The 25,340-nt window shown below is 49.0% G+C and overlaps 1 protein-coding gene across 2 annotated transcripts in view; it reads right to left on the bottom strand.

Moving 5' to 3' along the window:
- The window catches only part of LOC135914223 (A disintegrin and metalloproteinase with thrombospondin motifs like), a 279,502-nt gene that overhangs the window by 93,164 nt on the left and 160,998 nt on the right, over window positions 1-25,340 (bottom strand). For both annotated transcript variants that reach the window (XM_065446973.2, XM_065446974.2), the window contains exon 2: window positions 8,384-8,470. In XM_065446973.2, coding sequence (XP_065303045.1) covers window positions 8,384-8,455 — 72 coding nt within the window. In that variant the 5' untranslated portion in view covers window positions 8,456-8,470. The remainder of the gene's footprint in view (window positions 1-8,383; window positions 8,471-25,340) is intronic.

The following is a 25,340-nucleotide window of genomic DNA, read 5'->3' as shown; positions in this document are numbered from 1 at the left end:
CAAGGTGTCGATCTGTTCGATGGTGCCGACAACTTGTTTGACATTCTGAGCATTCGTCTGAAGAAATTTATGAGACTTTCAATGCACATTATATTTTCAAAACATATAATGATGTAATAACCCCGTACTAACGCGCTCAATATGAGTTGGAACAACGTATACACACGTCACTTTTTAATTCACTTAGAAAAATGACAGGTGCCGTTTTTCTTGTAAAGGAGGTGCTGTCAGTAGTTGGAAAAGCATTCAGTTGACCAGTGACCGAAGGGGGGGGGGGCGTAGTTCGGGGGCGCTGGCGATGACGACCCTGTTAGTACCAGTAGTCGACAGGCTGTAAGTGCAACAAAGTTTTAAAATATTTTCTAGTCGTACCATGTCGCGATTTACAAGGAAGGTGCAGTAGTTGCCTGGCTAACACGGCTAACAATGCAGATAGAGGTACACTGTGAACCGTTCGGCAAATACACGATCACCTTTATGTTTATGACAATGCAACGGAAGACAAAAGAGAAGAATGTGCTACCGAGATGTCAGGCATTATAAAAAGGAAATCTAGTTTATTGGTTATTGTTGAACAGAAAAAGAAAGAAAAAAAGAAAGGCAATTTAGCCATCCCGACGGGGCAAGCCGGTATTCGGGTCATTCAATCAAAAGTTGGGCCTGTACCGCTCAATTCTGGACGGTTGGCAGCACTAGGTACTGTCACGGATGCGGAGCGTACAACAGTGCTTGCGTGTAGGCTCCGCAGCCTCGGAGTCGTTCGGAAACGGACTGCCATGTTGCAACTCCTATCGAGCGTGACAGTATACGTTGTTTTTTTCCATGGGCCAACAGCATGTTGAAATATTATCTTCTGCTAATGTATCGCTTCCCCAACCCTTCTTTTTTCTCTCATATTGCGACTATAGGACAAGCAGCGCAGCGTACTTGCTTAAGAAAGCTCTTCGCTTATCATACCAAATTTATCTTCTCCCTTTCGGTGATACTGCGCCTTCCCGTCAGGCCGACCAGTTTTGAGCTCTGCTGTGGCCACACTCCTCGCTCGCGTTGTGAACATTGCACGCCCCTGTAATAGGAAAGTCGCTCATGCCGGCCGGGCCCTTCATGGAAGGAACGATTTCCCGGCGATAAGTCGTGATGCTTTTGCTTCTGGGCGTATTTTTGTAGCTGGAAGTTCAAGAAGTGTTGTTTGCCTGGGGGCTTTACAACATATAGAAGTCATAAATATCCTTTATCTGCTTCTGCCATTTCCTTTACTTCCTGCAAATTATATACACACATATATATATATATACTCTTCCCGGAAACAGGAAGCATGTATATGGCGCCAGTGCTTACTCAGTGTACTTCTGTGTTTTCTTCTCGGTTTTTGAGATGACACATGTATAGGTTCGCCAGTCGTCTCGGTCGGTGCTTTCCCAGGCCGTCACTGAAGGATGGCCAGGCCATATCGTAACTAATGCAGTAATGAGCATCGTCAAATGACGCGAACTTGTAAGCATCTAGAATACAATGTGCCAGTATTATACTGTTTCAGGAAGGGAAGTATCTATAGCACGCAGTCTCGGACACAGCCCCGAAGCAGCTATACATCACCTTGTGTATGGTCTTCCCTTACGTCTATTGAACGGACCCTTTCTTTCCCACGATTCCCATGCAGTATACCCCACAATCCTTTTTTGTACATTTCTCATGATCTACGTGAATTTGCATAATTCGCATTTGCTAAAGAAGGGTGATCACGCGTCAACAGACAATACACAGAGCGCAGTCTGGCGGGGCATACAGAACGCAAAGGCAATCCGTCTCGCACCAAGGGAGTCAGCCCGATGACTTACTCCGCGACGTTGGGTTGATATATACAGACCCATCGTGCTAGCGGCTTCAGTCGACACAACGTTTTGTTTCTCGGTGCAAAGTCACGGGTTCTATACGCAGCAGTGGCGGCGACAATCTGATAGCGGTGCCAACACGTACGAGTTATTAAATTTATCGCAGCTGTTAAAAAATCCCACGTATCCAACATTCGTCTGGAACACCCCAACCCGGCGTTCCTCAATGCTGACTATACAACTTGGGAACAATCGTCACCTTAAACTACATTAAGCAAGTCCCCGCTGTATAGACAAAGAGGACAAACAAACAGCCACATTTTTTTCTGCAACTTAGGAATGACAGCTTCACGTTGGGCACTTCGACTCGGCTAAGCCTGAAGCGATCGGCTTTGCGCCGCTTCGGGCTCTCTCTCGGCGCGGCGTCGGCCTTCGAGCCGCGTCTAGACGTATGGCTAGCTGGCAGCGGAGGAAGTGTTCCGCTTGTGCAACTAGCCTCTTCCGCGGAAACGAGAGCGCACTTCCCCGTGTCGCTTCCTCGCTGCCTGTTGTCCGTCCAGCGCTGAGCACGCGCCCTTCTTCTCGCTTCCCTTTCCTCCTGCGGCGCACGTGCCAGGATCGCGCCGGGTCAGCAGGCGCTCTCGCACAGCCCGGTGCGGCGCCCACACCGGCCGAGCCCGCGGTCAGGCTCTGATTGGCAGCAAACGCGGCTCACTTGCCGCCTCTCGCATCGAGAGCGCAGCTCGCCTGTACGCCGAGATTTGTTCAGCATGCGCGGCAACGCCGAGGAAATGTGCCCGCCGATGATCCGAACCGTGTACGCGCTCTCTACATTGTTGCAGCGGCGCGGGCGCACGGTAGACGGCCATGGAAGACCCTTCTCTCAAGCGGCGGGAACGTTCTGAAGGTTGCCCGGGCTCGGTTCCCGTTTTCTTCCTTGCTGCAGCTGCCGGGCCTCCATGGTTAATAAACATAATCTGCTAGTCGAAGTAACCGTTGTATTCGCAAACTGGCCCTCGACTCGAAGCTCCCTCTCTCTCTCTCTCTGTCTGCACCCGCCGCTGTCGCATAATGGCTATGGCGCCCTGCTGCTTAGCCTGAGGTCGCTGGTTCGATTGTCCGGAGCAGTCCACTATACACAATGTTTCTAACAGCCATTGCGGTGATTTGGAAGGCCATTACACTTACGTATACCCCATGAATCCAATTTATATTTCTCCATTTCTCTGTTTAGAGAGGCGCCGTTCCTCTACTTAGGCATTGAGCTCCCTGGACTAAGAACTCGCAACCAGTCCCCCCGAACGTCGTCACGGAAGCACTGCAGTGAAGCAGTGCTTCTTCAGCGACTTCTTATCCTAAGACTCTTATTAAAATGTTACCTTTACTGTGCAGTTAGGAAGCGGCGCTCCTCAATTAGGCGGAGCTGCGGAACAAGTTTCAATCGGGGCCTGCTAGGTAATACGGAGCGAGCGTTTCGAAGTAGGTGTCCGGCCGCCTTTGGACCACGGACATTAGAGGCATATAACGTGCTTTAGTTGGAGCGGAATTTCATTCTCGAGTTCCTGCTGGCCTCTTAACACAGGGAGAGGTATCGTGATGCTGAAGTTAGTGCTTAGGTCTGTGTTATAAATTCAGGATCGTATAGATTTAATTTAGCATTGCACGCACCGCCTTCTCTCCCACCTACCCTCGCAATCGCAGTTCAACTCGGGTTGAGTAGGAGCGATAGCGACAGCTGTAAACTTGTAACGTATGTTGAAACACAATACTGCCATTGCACAGGTCTGTCGCAAGTCGACTACGCCTTTCAGGAAACGGTGGCTTGCGTTACGCACGGTCTGAAAGAGCGTCTTCAGTCTTCCGAGGATGACTGACTCCCGTTTGAAGCAATCTTTGTCGGCGGAGAAAAGCGTCGCGCGCAGTCTTCCAAACGGCGAACGGAGAAAGCTGTTGCGCGACACTCAGGGGTGACAGGCACAGGCGCGAGAGAAAGGCTCCGTTCAGGTCCACGACTGCTACGCAGGCCAGTATACGTGAGGTATTTCTTCACTCGTCAAGACCGGAGGCGACTCTGCTTTGTCGCAAAAGAAAAATGCAACCCTCAGTGACGGCTGCGGGCTTTTCTTGCATAACAGGAACTCCTGCTTGCAGCAAATGCGTTTGTTCTGGCTGCCAGCAGACCTTGAGCCTCGGCTTTTTGCTCCGACAGCGTCCCACGCGTATCGACTGTTTTATTGTACTTTTTTAACTTTGGCATTGTCTACTTGAACGCACTTTCTTTTATTCGGCTATCGCCTGCCTATCCGTCAGCTTTGGAAAATGAGCGGCTCAGTCATGGCCAGAGTCACGGGGAAGTAGGCATGGTTCATCAGAAATAGTCATGTGAGGTGGGCGTATAGGCCGCTATCTCAATACATTACGAAATAAAGATATTGGTTGTGCGCTCCCCCTGTGTCTCTAAAAGATACTTTGGGCTACATTTATTCTAAGTGCACCCATTATTATTGTTGAATGAGGCATCCATGGGAGATGTAGATGTCGACTTGAACGTCTAGTGGCAGACATTTGGTGAAAAAACTTATCTTAGTTGCTTAGTTTTGTTCAGCCACGAAACTTTAGTTAATTCTCCATACTTTTGTCCCAGACCAGTCCTTGAGGATGAGTCTAGTTAATTATCGACCCACGACAACAAATACATTTCTTATGGGTGTGTTCAGAACAGTTCTGCACTTTGCTTCTTTACAACTCATAAGAGGCACGTGAGCGCAACCCCGCACGACCCAGTGAAGTAGAGGACATGCGTGTATGCTTTAGAACAATCTGCCCGTTGCTCACGCTTCTCCTCTATCACTCTCGGTGGCGATGCAATCGGCCATCTGCAGATATGCTTACGTCGACCTTGACGCAAGAGTCCGCTTTAAATCGCTTTTATTAAGTTGCGCTCGAGAATTATTCTGCTACGGACTTACATATTGTCCTCCACGTGAAGGAGACTGATGCCCCATCCTGCCATCATGACTGCAAGCTGAAGATCTCGTGAATGCATAAGTTCCGCCAAATCCCAGCTTTATTGGGGCGGGTATACACGGACAGACAGACTTTCCGCAAACGTCCATGGCGCGCTGCCCTCCGCTCAATAAACGTCGGCGAAGTGAATCGAATGGTCCGAAGGGCCTGGTGGCCAAGCACGCACGAACAATCGCTTTCACGGTTCCCCCAGACCTTGCGTCGCCGTCGCCTCTTAATGAGCACGCTACCCATTCGTCTTGGAATGGAAGCCCATTTGGCACCGACCATGGCGAGGATCATCCTACGTCCCTCACTCTCTCCTCCTATCGCGCGGCACGGCGCCCGCTTCGTAATCGGTTACGGTGCGTCCTTCGGCGACTGTCCAACATCGAAGCCCGCATCCCCGCCGAGCCTTACCTTCGTCACCGGGTCACCGTTGCCTGCGGCTTCCAGATGCGGCAACTGTGTACGTTCGTGCGTGTCTTGCCCGCGAGGTAGGCTCAGGCGTTCGAGCGAACGAGGTCAAAGACGTCCGGCGCATTGTGCCTAGGGCGGTGCTTTCTCCGCTGCAGCCGCCGCCATCCGAGAGACGCACGCGACCGACGGCGCTAGAGACGTGTGCCGCGTAGCCCAAGGTGGTACTTGTCGGCTGTCCGCAGCCAGTGAGCATATGTATGAGGGGTTTGTGCACTCTCTCTCTCTCTCTCTATACGCTAGCAGCACGGTGTAAGAAGTATAGAGAGGCTAGCAGCAGTCATCCGAAGACGTATGCGCTGCCTGGCTTGTCCGTGGAGCATGCGCTGCCGTAATCAAAGGGTTTCCCGACGCGGCAATGGCGCGCCCCTCCGCTAAGCGCGACACTCGTGTGGGTGTGGCGCGTGTGCGAAAACCGTCGCTTGGCGGCGGGCCGACCTTCCAGCCCGGAGGGTTCGGCGGCCCTTCGGAGACTCGGAGGAAACTTCGAGGAGCTGTGAAGTTGCGTAGACGAACGTGGGAGCTGAGGCACCCACACCTGCTCGCATGCAACCGCATTTTGCTGCGTTTCTATTGTACGTTTTTCTGTGCGCTTTAGTTGACCGTAGCGGCGCCTTCTATTTAGCGTCCTTGTCAAGCGCTGTCAAAACGAGGACCTCAGACTTCCTAGTAGATATTTTCAGACACACTTAAACCAGATTTGATTTCAAGTCGGAAGTCTCACAACGGCCTTTTTTTCCTTAATAAGTGAATAAAAATTTGTTATCGTAAGAACGACACCTCTTTCTTGAATTGCTTCATTTTAATATGCATCCGGCAAGGCATGAGGAGTAGTCTTCGTCTAAACATTTCAACTGATTCTGAAAGTAATGAACTAGGTCACTGGGTAACATTGCTTCTCATTAAAGATTCTTATCATTAGTGTTTCTCCCTCTTTCCCTCTCTGAAGCACAACGCCGTAAGGAGTGCTGCTCTGTACAAAAATCTGTGCGTTTTTAATTAAAGAAAGCGAATGTTCCACCGCGGACACATGTGAGCGACTCGACGCGAATTTAGATTACGCGAGAACTGGCTTCGAAAGTTTTAACAATTATTGTAAGTTAATGTATGTATTGATGCTCTCAAAGCTCTGGCATTCTTAATAGTTAAGCGTGAACATTTCTCTTGGGTATCGTATCCACATAAGTTACCGGCTGGCCTCCGAAGCCATTTCTCAACGAACAAGGACTCAGCAGTGTATCATTGCCTCTTAAGTTGCGCAGTAGTCATCAGACCCGCCGTAAGTACGGGCTGCGACGGTCTCTCAAGGACCTCCCTTCAGACGCAGTAGATCGCCGCAAAGAAATGCACGTTCGAGGACACAGCTCTTCAGTGCAGACCGTTTCCCACGGGCGAAGAGACCGTTTCCGTGACCCCGTCGGTGCGTTTGAGCGCCCCATTGCGCAGTCACCGGTGGTTACTGGATGCAGGTTTGCCTCGACCGGCACTGAAGGCCAGCAATCGACGACGAAGCAAGTAATCGAAGGAGAGAAGAAATTAAGATGGAAAACTCCAATGATCATTGCCCCAACCGTATACAAATGGGGTGAGCAGGCAGTAACGTACCTGTACCATATTGACTCGCAAAATTATAACTAGTCACTTATTACCGATTCAGAAGTGGTGATCACTTAGTGTTGGGCGGCCGGTCAGATTTTGTATAGCTCGGTGAAGGTTGCTCTTTGCTGCGCTGCGGAAGTTACCGCGACGACACACTGGAACGGCAGAACCCTTCAGGTGGTTCGAACCAGACAATAATCGATTGCATAAACATTTTAAAAGACACGACCAACTGCATTTATATAATAAAAGCTTAAGCGGCGGTTGCTTCACCTTGATAGGGTCAGCTGAGTTTGACGCTGTCGAAATATTTATTTACGCTGTTGTGTTGCCTTGACAGCGCGTAGCCACTGACGAACGTGCACCTAGGCACTCTTGAATATTGATGTGAAGGGCCATCCACATTCTTGGTCATCAGTTCTCAAGACTCCGTGCGCGAGTCAAGAGGCCGCGTTTTGCAGCAAAATTGTTCTCGGTTTTTTCTTTTGGTATTCTCCCGAACCGGAAGTTAAATTTCCCAATACCACCCCGTGCGCCACGCGAATGCAACGACAGGTCGCGGAATCGCAGAGAGTGCTTTTCGTGTTTTAGTTTCACATGATCAACGTTATGCAACTTGGTATAGTTGCATCTGTAAAGTAAAGTGAAAGAAAATAAACTTTAGGAGGCATGATTAGGTGGCTCTGTGGCGGCTCCTCCCACACGCACTCCGTGTGCAGTATTCCCCTCGTTTCGTCTTTCTGTTCTCCTTTCCCACACCCTCCGGGTAGGGTAGCAAACCGAGTGCTCGCCTGATTGACCTACCTGCCTTTCCTGTCCTTGCCCCCTCTCTCTGTGAAACTCCACGTCCCGTCGTTAGGCCGACGTCTATAGTGCAATCACTGCTTACACAATTTTGACGTAGGGGCCACAACACAGTGGAACGGAAAAGGAACGGCAGGGGAACCAAACAACGACTTTAATCTGTAGCTTCTATAAAGCAAGCACTCGCCTGCTTTGAAGTTTCGAAGGAAACTGCACTTTGAATGCTGCCTGTAGAAAATCATAAGAAGCCAACAAGCACTGACATCGAGGACAACATAGGGGAAATTGTGCTTAATAAATGAAATAAAGAAACGATAAATTAATGGAAGTGAAAGTGGACGAAAAAATAACTCGCCGCAGTAGGGGAACGATCCCACAACCTCCGCATTTCGCGTGCGCGAGAGCATCGCACGCGAAATGCGAAGGTTGTGTGATCGTTCCCCACCTGCGGCGAGTTATTTTTTCGTCCACTTTCACTTCCATTAATTTATCGTTTCTTTATTTCATTTATTAAGCACAAGTAATTTTCCCTATGTTTTCCTCGGTGTCAGTGTTTGCTGGCTACTTATGATATGACTAATAAAAATCGGGCCCCTCGGTTAACCCCCTTTCTACTCGGCTGTAAAAAAAAAGTAAAATAGCGCGCCCCTTGTAGGCAAACTTACCCGCTGGGCGCCATCGCATTGCCAGGTAGCAGCCAGAAGCAGCAGCATCGCCGCCAGGGTAGCGTGGGTCATCGTGGACCGGACTCCCTGAGTACAGAGAAAGAAGAAAAAAACAGACGTCAACTCTCGAGCAGGCTTCCCACTACGGTGACTCTCCCCCTATGTTCGGTGAGCATACCCTACGCATGTAATTTCTCCCTATTATGCAATCCTTCAATAGGGTCATTAAGAAGGATTGGCCGAAAAGCCATACAGGTGTGCAGGCGCAGGATAGGCAGACTCTACACCGACGTTCATCGCTACCGGCTACGCCCTCCCTCCCCTTCCCCTTCCCTCTTGCATGGGCCTTTCTGATCATTGTCGTCACGCGTTTGCCTAGGTCTACCTCGTGTTGTTTTTTCTTTTATTTCTTTTTGTTGTGAGGCTTATAATTTATGATGTAGGCAGAAGGCGGTCGCCCTGGCCCCGCAGACGTCCTCTAGCGTTGCGGCTAGCGTTGGAGGTTAGCATACGTTGTGATTTACGGTAACTTTTGCTCACAGAAGCCTTTTGCAATCGTATACGTTTCCGATACTTTCAGCAGTGTTAGCAGAACGATTGCAAGCACTTTGTGGCCACTGTAGCTCAGCATTTTAATTTCTTCCGACAGTTGTTCGACGAAACGATCTAAATGCAATGCAGTCTCATACCTTTAGTCGTAGGCGGGGACATGACCGGTGTTAACGTAGAATTCAAAGCACAGCCGGCTAGACAAGTCAACTTAACTTTTCGAAGCTTGAAAAGAACGTCACCTTTCTAAAATGTCAAAAGCGAAAGCGAACCGAACAATACATCCTTGGCACGGGAAAAATATTATAAAAAAGGCATGCGAAATGGAACTGCAACCAAAAAAAAGCAATAAAGAAAAAGCCGTATCTAGACTTTCACGGCATGTGGTCCTGTAAGCTCTGGTGCCGACATTGTTCCATGATCGGAAGGTTTGGAGAAGTGCATGGGAGTGCGTGACGACCATGCTTGATTCAGGTGAAGGCTGACACGTACAGGAGTGTGACTGACGACCCTCCGTAATATAGACGTCATACGGCTCGTGGAGAAGGCTGTAACCAGGTGTGTGCCGCACTCGGGTATCAAGCGCCCCCATCATTCGGTCTGACGTATCCCAAAGCGTGCACAAAGATAATACGCGTCGAACTCGGAGAAACATAAAAAAAAACACGTTGGTTATTCATTTAGCCGTTTGTTTGATCAACGGTGTGTTTCTTGCACAGTTTTTTTTTCAGTTTGGGCATAATCAAAAGTCATATCTAAAAAATTAACTGACGATGACGATACTCCCAAACGCGAAATCTGAGCGCACAACTATATGTGTTTTCATTTCGCGATATATTGGCTGGCACGGACAATCTGTCTCGTGCGGGACGTTGGAAACGGAGCGAACTGTGGCAGGATTCCCTCGCTAATCTGGAGATGGCGAGAGGCAGCGCGTGGGTGGCGCGGTTCACAGTAACCGCCACAGATAGACCTCCTAGACGACGCTAGCTACTCTTGCGCCATCTTGTAGCCATCGTCACCGCACTACGCTTTTCTTCTCACGCGTTCGCCAGTTTAGCCATACCCTCCTCCTCCGGTTTCCGCCCTATGGTTCCGCTGCACCTTCCTCCTCTACTTTCCTCTTCGCGTCTTTCATCCCTCGCTGCGCTCCGCGTCGCTCTTTCATCCTTCGCGGTGCTCGTTCGTTTGGTTGCCGACGCCGACACTCACTCACTCACTCACTCACTCACTCACTCACTCACTCACTCACTCACTCACTCACTCACTCACTCACTCACTCACTCACTCACTCACTCACTCACTCACTCACTCACTCACTCACTCACTCACTCACTCACTCACTCACTCACTCACTCACTCACACTCACTCACTCACTCACTCACTCACTCACTCACTCACTCACTCACTCACTCACTCACTCACTCACTCACTCACTCACTCACTCACTCACTCACTCACTCACTCACTCACTCAAGAGCTGCGCTGTACGATGAGCTGTCTATATAAAATTGTGATGTTACATGTTCAGCAGTACTTATACGATGCAGATTACGTTTAGTACAGGAAATACGAGAAATAAGTTCAGGGAGAGGTTCTGTGAATGAATGAAATATGCAATTCGCAATAGTTTAATATGGCTCGAGGGCTTAGTGTGGAGAAAGAATGAAAGGTGCGTGACACATCATAAGTAATGATGACACCGCAGGCCACTTTCGAGGAACGGTTCCATAATGTGACTAGAGAACTGCGTTTGCCACTAGTGAGACGGTATGCAAACAGCCGACTCAGCGTGCAACTCTCTTCTTTTAGGATGTAAGAACTGGTAACGTCAAATCTCAGTAGTGAACGATGTGATGCAGAAGGTGTCATCCAGTTGAGGAACAATCGAAGGAAAGAAAATTTCTGCGCATTCGGCTTATAGCTTGTGGGCCAGAAATTGCAAACATTTTGGTCCGCGCAAACCTCGTCGCCGACCACCCCCATCTGTCTTCTCCTCGCTCGCTATCACGCCTGCTTGGCGCCCGTTATTACAAAACATCCTTTTAAACGATGACTTTGTGAATCCGTGCCCTAGCGGGTGCGAGAGCCAGCAGGTAGACCGTACAAGCGCAGCAGATGCGGAGAGCAGTATGGACGAGTGGAGATGAGGCTACGTAAGTACAAGCGGAAACTAATTACAGCCTGTGGCGACGAGTCTATGGTATTCAAGCAGAAGATTGAGAGTGCTGAGAGAATTTAGCTTGAGAGAATTGAGAGAATTTTACTTGAGAAAATTGGCCAATTTTGCCATGATTAGAGCACATGCGCAGCGGCCCTGCTGGCGCCATATTCACAGTATAGTCCTCGACGCTTTCCACTTGTGTCTGGGCCCAAAATAACATTTAGGGGAATGCCCAAGAGAATGCCTTGGCGTAATATTTCCAGATAACGCAAAAGGAACTTGCCGGGTGCGTCGCCTCAACCCTACATTCGCGTAAGAGTTGAAATTTGGGCGAATTTGTGAGAATGCATACTATTTTATATGTATACATAGGAAATAAGGCCTTGTAGGCTTAGCTTCAATACACAGGGCTATTTTATGTGTTAGCGCTCGTCCTGTCTGGTCCTCCTTTCATCAGTCCCCGTGTTTTACTATTTTTTTTTGCGTTTCAAGTCAAGCCTACATTCCTATTCTAGAATATTATTCTGTGTGCGCATTTTTTAAACCTTTTCCTCTCTGTCCTCTTTCTAACCCCTACATCCCAATTCCAGTGTAGGGTAGCAAACCGGAGCCTAATATTTGGTCAACTTCCCTGCCTTTGCTCTCTCTCTCTCTCTCTCTCTCTCTCTCTCTCTCTCTCTCTCTCTCTCTCTCTCTCTCTCTCTCTCGCTCTCTCCTACCTATATGCCTTTGATTTCGAGGGCTAAGTGCGTTTTTCAGGGTACAAGCCTGAAATCGTTCTTACCATAGTTGACCGTGAGTCCCCTGAAGACTAATATTACGACCGGCATGCTTTGCAGCGGCGGTGGCGCGGTGAACACAGAATACATAGCACAGTAAGGACAATGGCCAAGTCGAGACAGGACAAGCGCTGACTTGTCCTCTGTCCTTACTGCGCTATGTATTCTGGATAACGATGAATTACCAACACGCCCAAACTTATTCCCTTCGGGAGTGGTGAAACTTGTCGTGAAATCGATCTATTATTGACTGATGTAATAACCGATGACCTGATTATACGTGTAGATCATGTCGTAGACGCACTTTTCGTCCAAAGCCTATAGACCTCTAATGCCCATAGGCTTTGGAAGATGCGAGTCAAAATATTTTTTGGATTAACCTTTACCTCAAAGCACTGTTGAGTGCATGCAGTGCGATTTCAGCCCAGCAGTCTCCGCCTCCATAGCAATGTCGCCGCTAATGCCAGAAATCAGGACGGTTCTCGGCGCAGAACAGCGACACCGCTTAGCCGTCGCGACGTTAGTTACTAGGACTTCATCTTGCGGTGTTCGTGGTTCACCAACGATGAAGACGATGGTGGTGATAATGATGTCATTCTCTGTCCATACAAGCGGCTCTGGAAACGCATTCTTAAGTGCTGCACCAACGAAATATGTACAACCATTACGGCCGGTTATGCACACAACACACGAGAGGTATGAATTATTCGCCGCCGATGTGAGCTAGACGGAGTTACTTTACCTACATTTTTGTCGAATTTGCGAGTTCGTGCTATTTACGTGCCGGCGTGTCACTCTTTCCGGACCGCCTCCTCAATGAAGCTGTCATAATCTACCACAGAGATGTTTCCGGCGTCGTAGAAGACGGAGTTAATGATCTCGAGAAAAGAATATAACAATGCAAACTTGTCGCCCTTTGGAAATTAAGGTTGACTAAAACGTCTTAGTAACGGATATCGTTTGCCACGTAGCGTGCCGCCGAACAGAGAGAGACAGAGAGAGAGAGAGAGAGATGCATCTTTATGAAAGAAAAGACGAGAGGTCGGCCTGCCACTTAACGTTTCCCAGCGCCCCCACCACAACTTCTTTCTTTCTTTCTTTCTTTAGAACTTTAGAACTTTAGAACTAGAACGACTTCGAGCCATCCGACGACGTGCTGAACGAAGATACCGACGTACGAAAACAGTGGACGATTTACGGACCGCCAGGCGCACGCAAAAGAAGATACAGCGCCGGTTAGACAAGCTCGAATCGCAACGTTGGAATGCCTTCTGTGAGTCGCTAGATCCACGCAAGCCTTTATCGCAACTATGGAGAACGGTGCGCGCTCTCCGGACACTCCCCGTACAACGATTCCCATTCAAGGCGCTTGCCCTCTCTCAAAAGAGATCGGAGATTGACGTGGCAGAGGATTTCTGCGCCAGATTATCCGGCCAACTCACGGCTACCAACATTCGATCGCCTTCGAGTAACTGTCCGCCACCACGTGATCACCGGATGGATCTACCATTCTCAATCCACGAACTTAAGGCAGCATTAGCTTTGTGTAGCCGCACATCAGCGCCAGGACCTGACGGAATTTCCTACCGAGCTCTGTGTCACCTGGGGGAGCGAGCGAGAGGACTTCTCCTAGAGGTGTACAATGAATCTTGGACAGATGGCACACTACCAACAACCTGGAAGACAAGTCGCCTTGTTCCACTGCTGAAGCCTGGCAAGTCGCCGTTGGAACTCTCATCATATCGCCCGATCGCGTTGGCGAGCTGCGTGGGCAAAGTAATGGAGAGGATGGTCCTAGGACGCCTGGAGTGGTACTTGGAATACCACAACACCTACCCAGATGCCATGGCGGGCTTCCGACGCGGTCGATCATCGATCGATAACGTCGTCGACCTGGTCACCTACGTTCAACATGAGAAATGCCGTAAGCGTCTCTGCGCTTCTTTATTCCTCGACGTTAAAGGGGCGTATGACAACGTTACGCATGAAGCCGTCCGCTCTGCTCTCGCAGAGGTAGGAGTGGGTGGTCGGATGTTTAAATGGATACGGAGTTATTTATCCATGCGATCCTTTTTTGTAAGCACCGAAGAAGGTCATACTTCTCTACATTACAACTACCGCGGCGTCCCCCAGGGCGGTGTACTTAGCCCTGTGTTATTTAATCTAACACTAATTGCTCTCCTTGAGCACGTGCCAACTACAGTCAGGCTATCAATGTACGCCGATGACATCTGCATATGGACGTCTGCAGTAACACGCCTACAGTTGCGAGCGAGAATTCAGAGAGCCGCCACACAAACTGTTCTCTACCTTCGTAATCGAGGCCTGGAAATTTCCTCAGAGAAATGCGCACTAGTGCCATTTACGCGCAAACCCATGGCCAACTACAGTGTAATGATAAATGGCCAAATAATACGATGGGTCCGATCGTACAAGTTCCTAGGTGTCATAATTGACAGGGACTTGTCATGGAGCCCACACGTATCATACATGAAAAAACGGTTGACAGGCATCTGTCACCTCCTCAAGTTTTTCGCTGGCAAGACCTGGGGAATGTCGCCAAGTTCGATGTTGCAACTGTACAGGGTGCTTTTCTTAGGATTTCTGCGATACAGCTTGCCAGCAATGATCAACACAGGTAAAACGAATCTACGCACAATACAAAGTCTTCAGGGTCAAGTGCTCCGGATCTGTCTAGGCCTGCCTAAGAGTGCTTCAACAGTGGCTACGATAGCAATCGCTGGAGATCACCTTGTCAGGACCCACATTGAAATTGAAGTACTCAGGACCCATATAAGGCATCTGACCAGGACTCCTCGTCACCACTTGGCCTCCCTAACAGCGGACAGACCACACACATCTTTCAGCCGGACGATAACGGCATATGATGAATCATTGCCAGCTTGTTTCACCCCGGCTGCGAGACCTTCAATTCCTCCATGGTGCCTCGCTCAGCCAAAAATCAACCTCACAATACCTGGTATCTCGAATATCTCGAAAAAAGCTGATCTATCATCGCCAGCCCTTAGACAGCTCACGCTACTACATTTGTACGAGAACTACCGTGATTCTACGCATATTTACACTGATGGATCTGTCCTTCCAAGTAGCTCCGCGGCGGCAATCGTCATACCAGCGAAAGCTACAACAATTAAATTTAAGACGACCCACGCGACAACATCGACGGCAGCAGAGCTCGCAGCGCTCTTTACTGCCCTTGATCAAATTGGTGATGAACCACCACATAAATGGACAATATTCTGCGATTCGAAGGCGGCACTGCAGTCTCTACTGTCACCTTTACGACGCGGACCACACGAACAACTAATATTCCATATTGCAGAGACGTTGCAACATATAAGTGAAGCAGGCCATGAGATAACTTTTCAGTGGCTTCCAAGTCACTGCGGGATTATCGGCAATGAACGGGCAGATCACGCTGCCCGCTCAGCCCATACTGAGGAGTGCCACGTCCCAATTGACCACTTGCAGAAGTCGGAGCGCCACCTAGCGCGAAAAACAGGAAGCTTGCGCCTCGCCGCTTGGTTGGAAAACACCCCGGCTCCAGCCTTGCTTTGGTACGGCGGCATCGAGTGGCGACGTTGTGTTTGCAGAGCTTCTTTCACGTTTTGTGAAAGCGTCGACGTTCTTTGGTAGTTGCCATATATGACCTGCCTTAAATATGATTGAAGAGGACTTCATTCTCTTGCCGTTTTTGCAAATAGGACGGACAACTTACTTCTCAGAGGGCTGCATAACGAGCGACAATGCGTGGGGTTATCTTCATGCCAACACTTCGTCCGTTTGTCAGGCACACCGCCGATGGGCTTTAAAAAAAAAGAGGGTTAGGTTAAGCACATAAAACTTAACGTAAACACCGTGGACCCTCCACTTGGCCTCATAGGAGCTACGTACACGCCATCCATGAAGTCGGGCATCTACGGGGTTACAGCATAGTTCACAAAAGCCATTGGCGACATTGCCGGAGAGCACTGTGAATGTCTGGCCGGATGTGTGCTTTATGCGTTTCGCATTCCCCGAACTCTTAGTTGTTGCATGGAACAATATATGTACACGTTCTAGCTTGCAAATTTGATATTCATCTCGTGCTGTTTCGCCAAACTGCTGTGTTGCATGATTGTGGTTTACGAAGCCGTATCCCAAATGTCGCATGCGCTATATGTACGCAGTAGGTTATTCAGTCTGTTTTTGCGAGCGCTAAGGCATCAAAGCTTACGCCAACCTATTTTATTATACGTTATATTAGCTTAAATATGGGCAGCGCGTGCGTCCGCAGGCCAGTAAGCTCTCGCTTACTCGCGAATACTCATCAAGGCAGATAGTTTGACGAATTGGTTCGAAGTCATGGTGGAAGAGAGCGCAACACAACTGACATGTAGTACGGAAAAAAAGAAGACGTGCGGAGACTCACACTGGCCGCATCTGTTTGCGCCGTTTTTCACAAATTGCTTAATCGTACTCGCATATAATCAGGGTCACTCATTGACGAGCGCGAAGGAAAACTGCATTCTTTATATTTTACAGCCTCAGCAAGCCCTGCCAGCACGTCGCTGGCCTTCTGTTCAGCGTTGCAGAACTGGCAGGAGATGACAAGGGAATAGAAGTCGCCTGCATAAGCCACAGATCCTAGAATGCACTGTTAGCTGCCACGGCGTGCCGTCCGGGTTCGACCGCTTCACCGCTGCCGTCCACAAACTTCTCCACATTAACCTTCGCGGGCGGAAATCTGAAGAAATTACTATTTCTATTTCCATAATAATACCTCGTGCAGCCGAAAGCGACTCAGTTGGCCGGCATGTCACGCCCGAGCTGCGCAGTTTGCTTTCCAACCACGGAGACGGCGCTCACGAAGCGCCGCCCCGCGGCCGGTTTTGGCGCATGCGCAGTCGTACTTCTGCAAGTGGTCAATTCCTCATTCTAGAACTGACGCAGCACGGAAGCTCCGCCTACTTGCTCGGCAGTGCACCGCGTCGCAATGGAATGAGCCACATTTAAGAAACACGCGACTGTACTCACTTGATCCAACACTAAGTCTTCGAGCGCCATCACAGCTTTGCCGTAGAGACGCCACGCTTTTATATCGACTTTGGTTGGGCGTTGCCTTTACTAAAGCCTATGCATTCCGCATAGGGATGACCGACAGCCCAACCTGTGACCACTGCGGCCATGAAGAATCAATTGGCCATATTTTGTGCACCTGCCCGCAGTACAGTCCACAGAGGGCATGCCTCAGCCAGGCACTTGACCGACTGGACAACCAACCGCTATCCGAAAAAAGAATTTTGCAACATCGAAACGACCTACCGTCACAGAAGAAGGCCGTGCAAGCGCTATTGCGCTTTTTGCGTTCTACCGGCCTGTGTGAACGACTTTAACTGGAACGCCTTTTGTGTGTGTACCTCCATGTGTGCGTGTTTTTTTTTCCCTTTTCTTTAGCGTTTTCCTCTCTGTCATCTTTGTAACCCCTATCCCCCATCCCCAGTGTAGGGTAGCAAACCGGAGACTCATATCTGGTTAACCTCCCTGCCTTTCCTCTTCATTCTCTCTCTCTCTTTCTTTCTTTCTTTCTTTCTGAACCCATGAAGTTGTGGATTATTGCTTGCGCCCAAACGTTAATATATGGCCGGCTGCGTCGAGGGACCTCCATGGAGCAGGTCGGATCTCTCTGTACGTATATAGAGGCTAGTACATGGAAGAATATGTACCTTTTTGTACACCAACACGGCATGGGAGATAAAGGCGTGCGGATATAATACAAACGGCTCACGCGCCTTCGTTGGCAGCGCGCCGCGCGTTCATTCAACGCCATGAAGAGCCTCGGCGTAAATATGTATACAAACGCATACATTCGCATTCACTAGCCGTGCAAACAAAAAGAAAAAGCACGGCTGCAGTGGCAGAGCGACCATCAAGAGATCGCGGCAGTCGTCCGGCGCCAATGCCGCAACTTCACCGTCGCCAGCCAGCCAACCGACTACGGCGAGGCGCGCGCGTGGAGCGGGCACAGCAGTGGCACTCTCCGAGTCCTGCCATTGCACAATGGTTTTGGCTTATTCGAAAAGCCACGCGGGTCTCATTGTGCGTTCGCGCAGCGGAAAGCGAAAGGCTGCGGTCGAGGACCCCTTGCCCATCTTCCTCGGACGCTTCTTTCGGGCTCCGCGGAGAGAGAGACGCGAGGACGGTCTCACTCGCGCCAGAGCGACGCGCGGCGTCTCTTCTGTGTTGCCTTTTGCTGTCATTGGCGTCGTCTTCGTCGGTGCGCGACGAGAAAGAAAGGAAAAGACACGGGGCGTCGGTCTCATGCGGAGATGGTCGCTTGCGGCGAGTGCGGGCGGAGTCGGTGAAACACAACGCACGGAAGGAAACTCCATCAGACCCACTTTTAATTTTTGTTTTCTTTCTGCACGGTCGACACCACTTCCTTCCAAAAGAAGACGACGACGACGTCGTTGTGAACCGCGGAAGTATAAAAAAGAGTAATGTTCTGAATGTGTCTTAAACTCTAAGGAAGAAACAAAAAAGAAGTCTTTTTATTTCTTCCCCCTCCATCGTTTGTGTATCTTTCCGCGTATTCATGAAAGGGCGAAAGCGTGACGAACTCCAACGTCGGTATTCTCTCGGTCTGCGTGTACGCGTGCGGCAGCGCTGTATTATGTCCAGGGTATGTTTGTTGCTTTTGCTAGGAAATGTCAAGGTAGGGCGTGCTTTGAACGAGGAAGTACCCCGATTGACTCGAACGCCAGCGCCAGTTGTAGAGACAAAACAGAGCTGCTCAGAATGTCGGCGGAACGCTTTGCGTCGTCACGATTATTTTTCCGTGTACATTTCATTACAGAGGATTGAGATAGGGCAACACATATCCCATAGGCACCGGCGAGTCATTGTCCAGGCATTGCCTGCCTGGCAGTCTGGCACGGCGTATATTCTTGGTAGTTTCGCTGTAACCTTTAGACTACAATGAAGCGCATATTAACATGGCTACGGAGATTCTATGAAACCATTTTCCTCATTCGCAAGTGCGCTTTTCTGCATTGTACAATTGCCCTACTAATGAGCCACCGGTCATCGTTCAGATAATGATAAAGTGCTAGCTCTGCATGCTGGGGCTTGTCTCTTGAGCGAGGTTTCATCGCGAGAGCCACGTCTACATTTTCTATGTCATAATACACGCAAACTGTGCTCCCATAAGCTGTAGGCAAAAGAAAGAAAAGAAAAGAAAAAGAGAACTAAGCCGTCAATAGTTGAGCAGAAAGCCTCGCAAGAAAGCTAGCTTAAAAATTATGGCATGGGTCTGTTCACTAGACAAGTGGAAAATGAAGATTAATGAGGGCACCAAGCAAGCGAACACACTGCCTTATTAGCACGTTTATATGAAGTACTCAAGACGACAAATTGATAAGGATTGGGTTTAAGGAATAAAGATTACTATCTCGGCGGCCTACAGACGACTTACAACAAATTGCAGATGGCTTGAAATTACCAAGTGGAAGGGTAGATTTGAAGTTTAAACGCATGAAACTAAAGCAATGCTCCCTAGGGCGAGAAACAAAGATTTATTCACTAATAGTTAACAATGTGAAGCCTCTTATTAATGTCATGCTTGACGAAGAAGACGTGTACAAAAGGTCTTCCGTTGCCTGTTTTCTTTGTCGAGGGAATAGTACGTCTGCCCAGGCGAAATTGTTTCAGGAGACTCGTATTCTGAGCAATAGATGTGTCGACACAAATAATTGGTTGGTCTTTGGCAGGTGCATTCCGTAGTCATGAACAGTGGCTTACCAATATCATTAAAAAGCAAAGGAAATCACTAATTACTAAGCAAAGGCCATTACTAAACGATAGAATATATACTTAGATGATTACAAATAAAGCTGAAATAAAACTTTAAGGGCCTCGTAGCGAATGATAAAATGAAAGGAAGACATACAAAGAGTAGACGCTGCCAATATTAGAGCCGTCGCGATAATTTGGTGCGCGAGTTTTAACGTGACTGTGTCACTGATGACCCGAACCGCCGCTTGGGACGAATATGCACGCTTCCAGACGCACAAAGTAACAGCAGTTACCGAACAGTGGACAGCGGCGTTCAAGTGAAGACCAATATAAAGCACTGATTTACATAAGCAGTGTTTATTATTTTAATGTAAGCATTCCTTTGGTAGTATGACCGAGGTTGCTGGATCAGGTGAAGGAGTACAATAGATCTATGAGCACAGTCATTGACTCGGTGCTTCTAACTTTATGAGCGCAGTCATTGACTCGGTGCTTCTAGCTGAGCCTATGTCTGTTCTACATCTCTCTCTTACGACGCGTCACGTTTCTGTATGACTGAGCTGTACGTTATTCCGCGAGTGTAATCTTTTAGTCGACTTTCATGTATTTCTTTAGCTTTGTAAGTCTCTCCGTCTCCTCTATTTTGGCGGGCCATTAAGCACAACACGCAAAGCACAATACGTGCAACTTAGCGCTTTATCGGTAATAAAGTGTGCGATCATTGCTCCTACCTGGCTACAGCGATTTTGAGACGTGGAGTTTGGTTGTGTTAAACATGAATGAGTTGCGACAAAATGTGCCGCTCGCGCGACAAATGCATCATTGAAATGTTGCCAGTGCACGGAAAGAAAGGCGTCGACGAACAGAGGCATGAACATAGTGACCGTTTTGTGCGCGGCCGCGTGTACGTTTATTACGCACCTGGCAGGAAGTTGCCGTTAGCATGTTCTGTGAAACTTCAGGCACTTTACTGTCAGAGTGTCAATATTGCTGAGTGGATAACGCGTATTTATGAACACGGAATGGTGCCCCCCAGTTGGCACGTCGACGTGACATTGAACCAGAAGAGGTGGTTGTTAAGAAATGTATAACTTAACATTGTAAAAGCAAAAATGGTCCCGATAAACCGTCATGGCTTTATTAAATCTGAGTTGACATAATACGGCGTGTTCCTTTATAGGCTGGTTTGTGCATTGTGTTCTTTCCTCACTATGTGCTGTGTTTTTTTCTGTTTCTATGTCCTGTGTCGCGCTGTATAAGAATCTCGTTTTTGACAAGATAAAACACGCTTATTCAGAATAGGTCTCGACACATGCTTGTTGTGTCAACGAGTTCAACAAGCCCTGTCACAGTCTACTTGCGACATTAACCAACGCCTTTACGCCATGGTCGTTGTGGACAGGCTTCATTATAAATAAATGACAAATAGAGCCTCTCTACTTAGCATCAGCAGCATTTAGGACACAATGAAATCCCATGAACTTTCTCAGAACGAATTTCCTTTTTGAAGGTGAGTGCTGTTGTAAACGAAACCCGATGGCGATACGGCGCACGGCTTAAGTTAGAAAGTAGCAGAGTGGTGCATTGCGTTTAAACGGCGCTTAGAGTTGCCGTTTTCGGCCGCCGGCCGAGGAAGGCCAAATAAACATTTCTGCTATTAGAGCGCCTAACGCCCTGCCCCAGACGAGGCTCGAAGACGCGGCTCATAAACGCGTGCCGTTCGCTCATATGCGTGGCCGTACACAGACCGCTTCGCTCTTCGAGACGGCCATTTAACGCTTCCTAAGGCCGCTAATGCGCGCACTCAGAAACGAATCGGACGCGGCTCGGGAAAGTCGAGGAGGAGGTTGAGTTAGAGAGAGGAGGAGGAGAGGACAGCGAGTTCAGCGGGGCGGCCGATCGTTTCAAGATGGTTGAGATGCTCTCCTCTTTGGCGCCTTTTACGCGACCCGAATGCGGAAGGAGCGTAGCCGGAGCAGCGCTGCCGAGTCGGCCGGCCAGAAAGACGAGCGGGTCACTTTCCTCGCGCGCGCGCCGAATGTCTCGCGAGAACCGTGCAGCACGTGTTGAATCTGGAACTGTAGTGCGTGCACTGTATAAACACGGTAACCTATAACAGAAGCGCGCTGTGTCACAATTTTGTGCGCATAGTAACGTAAGTAATAGTTTCGTGTTGCTCGAAATACAGAATATGTGGGGCGCTCGTTAGTGGCTGAAATGTTACACGTCACTTCTGGCAAATTTAGTTACCTTTAGTTTACGTATGCCAGAAGACAAACGTTACTCTTAATGCTAAGCGGTATAAGCCCGAAAAGACATAGAACGCTTTACCTTTCGAAGCTAGGCGCAGACGAACGAATAGAAACAAGCGTACATACTTTGATTTACTCACTGAGATGCTTGCAGATGTGTACTGTATTAAAGTCACTCAACCCTTAGTTGTCACTCTCGGCCCGCACGATGCATTCATATCGGCGTAACCTTTATTGGTGGTACGTAATTTTATGCGTTCTTGTATCCTCCTCCTCCTCCTCCTCCTCCTCCTCCTCCTCATCATCATCATCATCATCATCATCATCATCATTCTGGTTACGCCCACTGTAGGGCAAAGGCCTCTCCCATACTTCTCCAACTACCCCGGTCATGTACTAATTGTGGCCATGTCGTCCCTGCGAACTTCTTAATTTCATCCGCCCACCTAACGTTCTGCCGCCCCCTGCTACGCTTCCCGTCCCTTGGAATCCAGTCCGTAACCCTTAATGACCATCGGTTATCTTTCCTCCTCATTACATGTTCTGCCCATGCCCATTTCTTTTTCTTGATTTCAGCTAAGATGTCATTACCTCGAGTTTGTTCCCTCACCCAATCTGCTCTTTTCTTATCCCTTAACGTTCTTGTATGTGATTTCTAAATACAAATTATGTCACAGTGATTTCTTTTGTGTTCAATTTTTGTCGCGTCTAATGCTAACAGCAACTAAAAGCGAGAGAAACATTGAGAGGAAAGACAGAGATGTTAACTAAATGAAAGTTTACTGTTTACTACCGTGCACTAGGGAGGGGGAAATAGGGGTTCTAGAAGGGACCAAGAACAAAGTGAAAGAGAAGAGAGATTGAACAAAAAAAAAGGGGGGGGGGTGGCAGGAACCAAAGTGTGTGCTGCGTGTAAGCCCTAATTTCCAAGTGCACAAAAGTGCGGGACCGTGCGCCTTAGGTTATTGCAATATGAAGCACATGAGGGTATATGAGAGCATATGAGAGTATGTGCCGAAGCATCGCGTTTTTCTTTCTTGGGGTTGGTTTGCGCACGTGGGCACATACGTCGTTTTCGCCCCGAAACTCGCAGGCTATAGTTTACCAAGTGGCGCACAGACGGATGACAGAATGTGGCAGGCAAAGACTTCGTACCATGCTAAGAGAGCGCCTCTACATATCGGTGGAACGGAATGCGGCACTGCTTTCTCCGGCGCACGTTATACACTGCCTTCTGCGCACTTTCTATGGCTTTCGCAGCAATGCATGGATTTAGCGCCACTGAGCGTAGCGCTGCAGCCGGCGGCGGCGCGCTTCCCCGCTGCCCCGAAACTGGACTTGGCGCCTTCGTAGATTTCCCGATGAGCGATGCGGGGCGACCGTATACAGGCTGGCCGGTCAGTACGTGTCGCACTTCTCTCGACTCTCCGAACTTCGAAGAGGAAAAGCAAAGCGAATCACAACAGGGCAACAGTGGGAGCGTGGAACAGTTCGGCTGGGAAAATAAAGAAAAAGGAGCGCGAATAGCGCCGCTTCTGTGGCTTCGCGGTCCAAGGCCACAGGCGAGAGGTGTCCCTTCGCGACGGTCCACTTTTGCAGGATTGCGCGACGCGAGAACGCTGATCGGTGCGTGTATGGCGGCGTCACCTTGCAGGGACGAGGTCGCGTGCCTCGGCGCTCTCGTGTGCGTGCCTTGCGTGCAGTCCAGATGTATCGGCGGTGGGAAGACGCGCGCATACGTATGCTTGGCTCGGACGGGTTCGCTCGTTATTGGCGATGCAAGAAAAAAAGGGAGGCAAAAATGGAAGCTCAAGGGTGCAGATATACAGCAGAGGTCCCTGTCCAGAGGGTCTCCTGACTACACGTATCTAATCTCCTGGCGCGGACGAACTGCTTCTTAAGACAAAAAAAAATATGAGAAAAAGCTGGAGGGTAATTTGGAAGCAAGAGATGTCCTCACTTTTGACCAGACTCCTTTTTGGCGAAACGGCAGGCGTACTTAGTGATTCCTATGAAGCAATAAAATCACTGCGACCGTATGTTCCGAGAATGCGCACGAAGCGGCATGCATTTCGCTATCGCCTGCCTCGATTCAGAGGAAACAGAAACAGAAGCACAGCCTGCGCGCCGAAGATGTTTCCTTGGAGGTGATGGCGAAATCGGGTCGCTGGCGAGGTGCATTTTGTTCGCGGAGGAAAAAAAAAATGGAGCGCAGTGGGGAGCACATGTTATGCAAACCGAGCTCGGCTCTGACATCAAGGCCACTAAGAACGGAATCCTCGCTCAGTTCTATGAAACTGCGTGGACGATCACGCTATGTGCCTTGCTTTGAGTTGCTAACATTTTTTTTTCTTCCGTTCTTTCTGGCACTCGTGACAGAATAAGGCATTACGCAGAACTCGAGTATAACGGCTGAAACGCGAAGCTTGTGCAACGCAATGGAGGGATGATGACTCATCAAAACCGACCTGCCGTGGTATAGTTCAGTGATTATGGCATTCAGCATTGACTACGAGTTCCGGGGCTCGATTCCCGTCTGCGGCAGCTGCATTGAAATGAGCGCAAATTGCAAAAGCTTTCGTGTACTTATATTGTGGTAAACATATTATAGAACACCTACGGGTCTAAGTTAACCTGGAGCCTCCCAGAACGGCTGTTTCTTATAACGCAGTGTTGCTTTAGAACGTTTGACCCGATAATTTCATTTCATCTGAGTGATGGTCTTAAAGAAATGCTCTGAAAAGACAGCATTATTTGCATGCTTTATCATATCGCTTGGTTAAAAAATTGAATTGCGAAAGGAGGGGGGGGGCGGCAGGGGTGCTCAATATCCCCTCCCCCTCACCCCCCCCCCCCTCCGAGCTTCTCCTTCTACATGTAAACTTCTAAATTTCGATCACAACAATGACTACAGTAATGTATAAAGACGGGCGAATTGGAAAGGATTCGTAGTTAATAATCAGCGCGAGAACAATGGAAGACACAGACGTTGAAGGACACAGAACAAATGCTGTCTAACAACTTGTGGCTGCAAATTTTTCTTCGAAAAAGACTGACATCATCATCAAGCACAAAGACTGAAGGGCTCGTAAACTTGCTGAAGCCTTCCACGAGAAAGGTTGCGCGATGATTGTGTATCTGAGCCATCCTTCGTTTTGCTAGATTGTGACACGCACTTGCTCAGTAAATATTTTCGCGTGACTTAGATTTCCTGAGCACGCAGGTAGTTGGCTTATTCGTGTTTTCTTTTTCAAGCGTTCAATAAATCTCGGTTGTTAGAGAGCGCACGTCCTGTGCCCTTCTAACTCTGTCTTCCGTTGCTTCGCGCTGATGAATAAGTATACAACAATGCTTGATTTAATTTGGGTGCCTCTCTCAATGCACAGCCAGTTAAACTTCGGCACAAACCCCCGGCACC

Source organism: Dermacentor albipictus, chromosome 6 (genome assembly GCF_038994185.2).
Source record: "Dermacentor albipictus isolate Rhodes 1998 colony chromosome 6, USDA_Dalb.pri_finalv2, whole genome shotgun sequence".
In the NCBI taxonomy this organism is placed as follows: Eukaryota; Metazoa; Arthropoda; class Arachnida; order Ixodida; family Ixodidae; genus Dermacentor; species Dermacentor albipictus.
The sequence above is the reverse complement of the archived record's forward strand: the minus strand, read 5'-3'. Positions and strand labels throughout refer to the sequence as shown.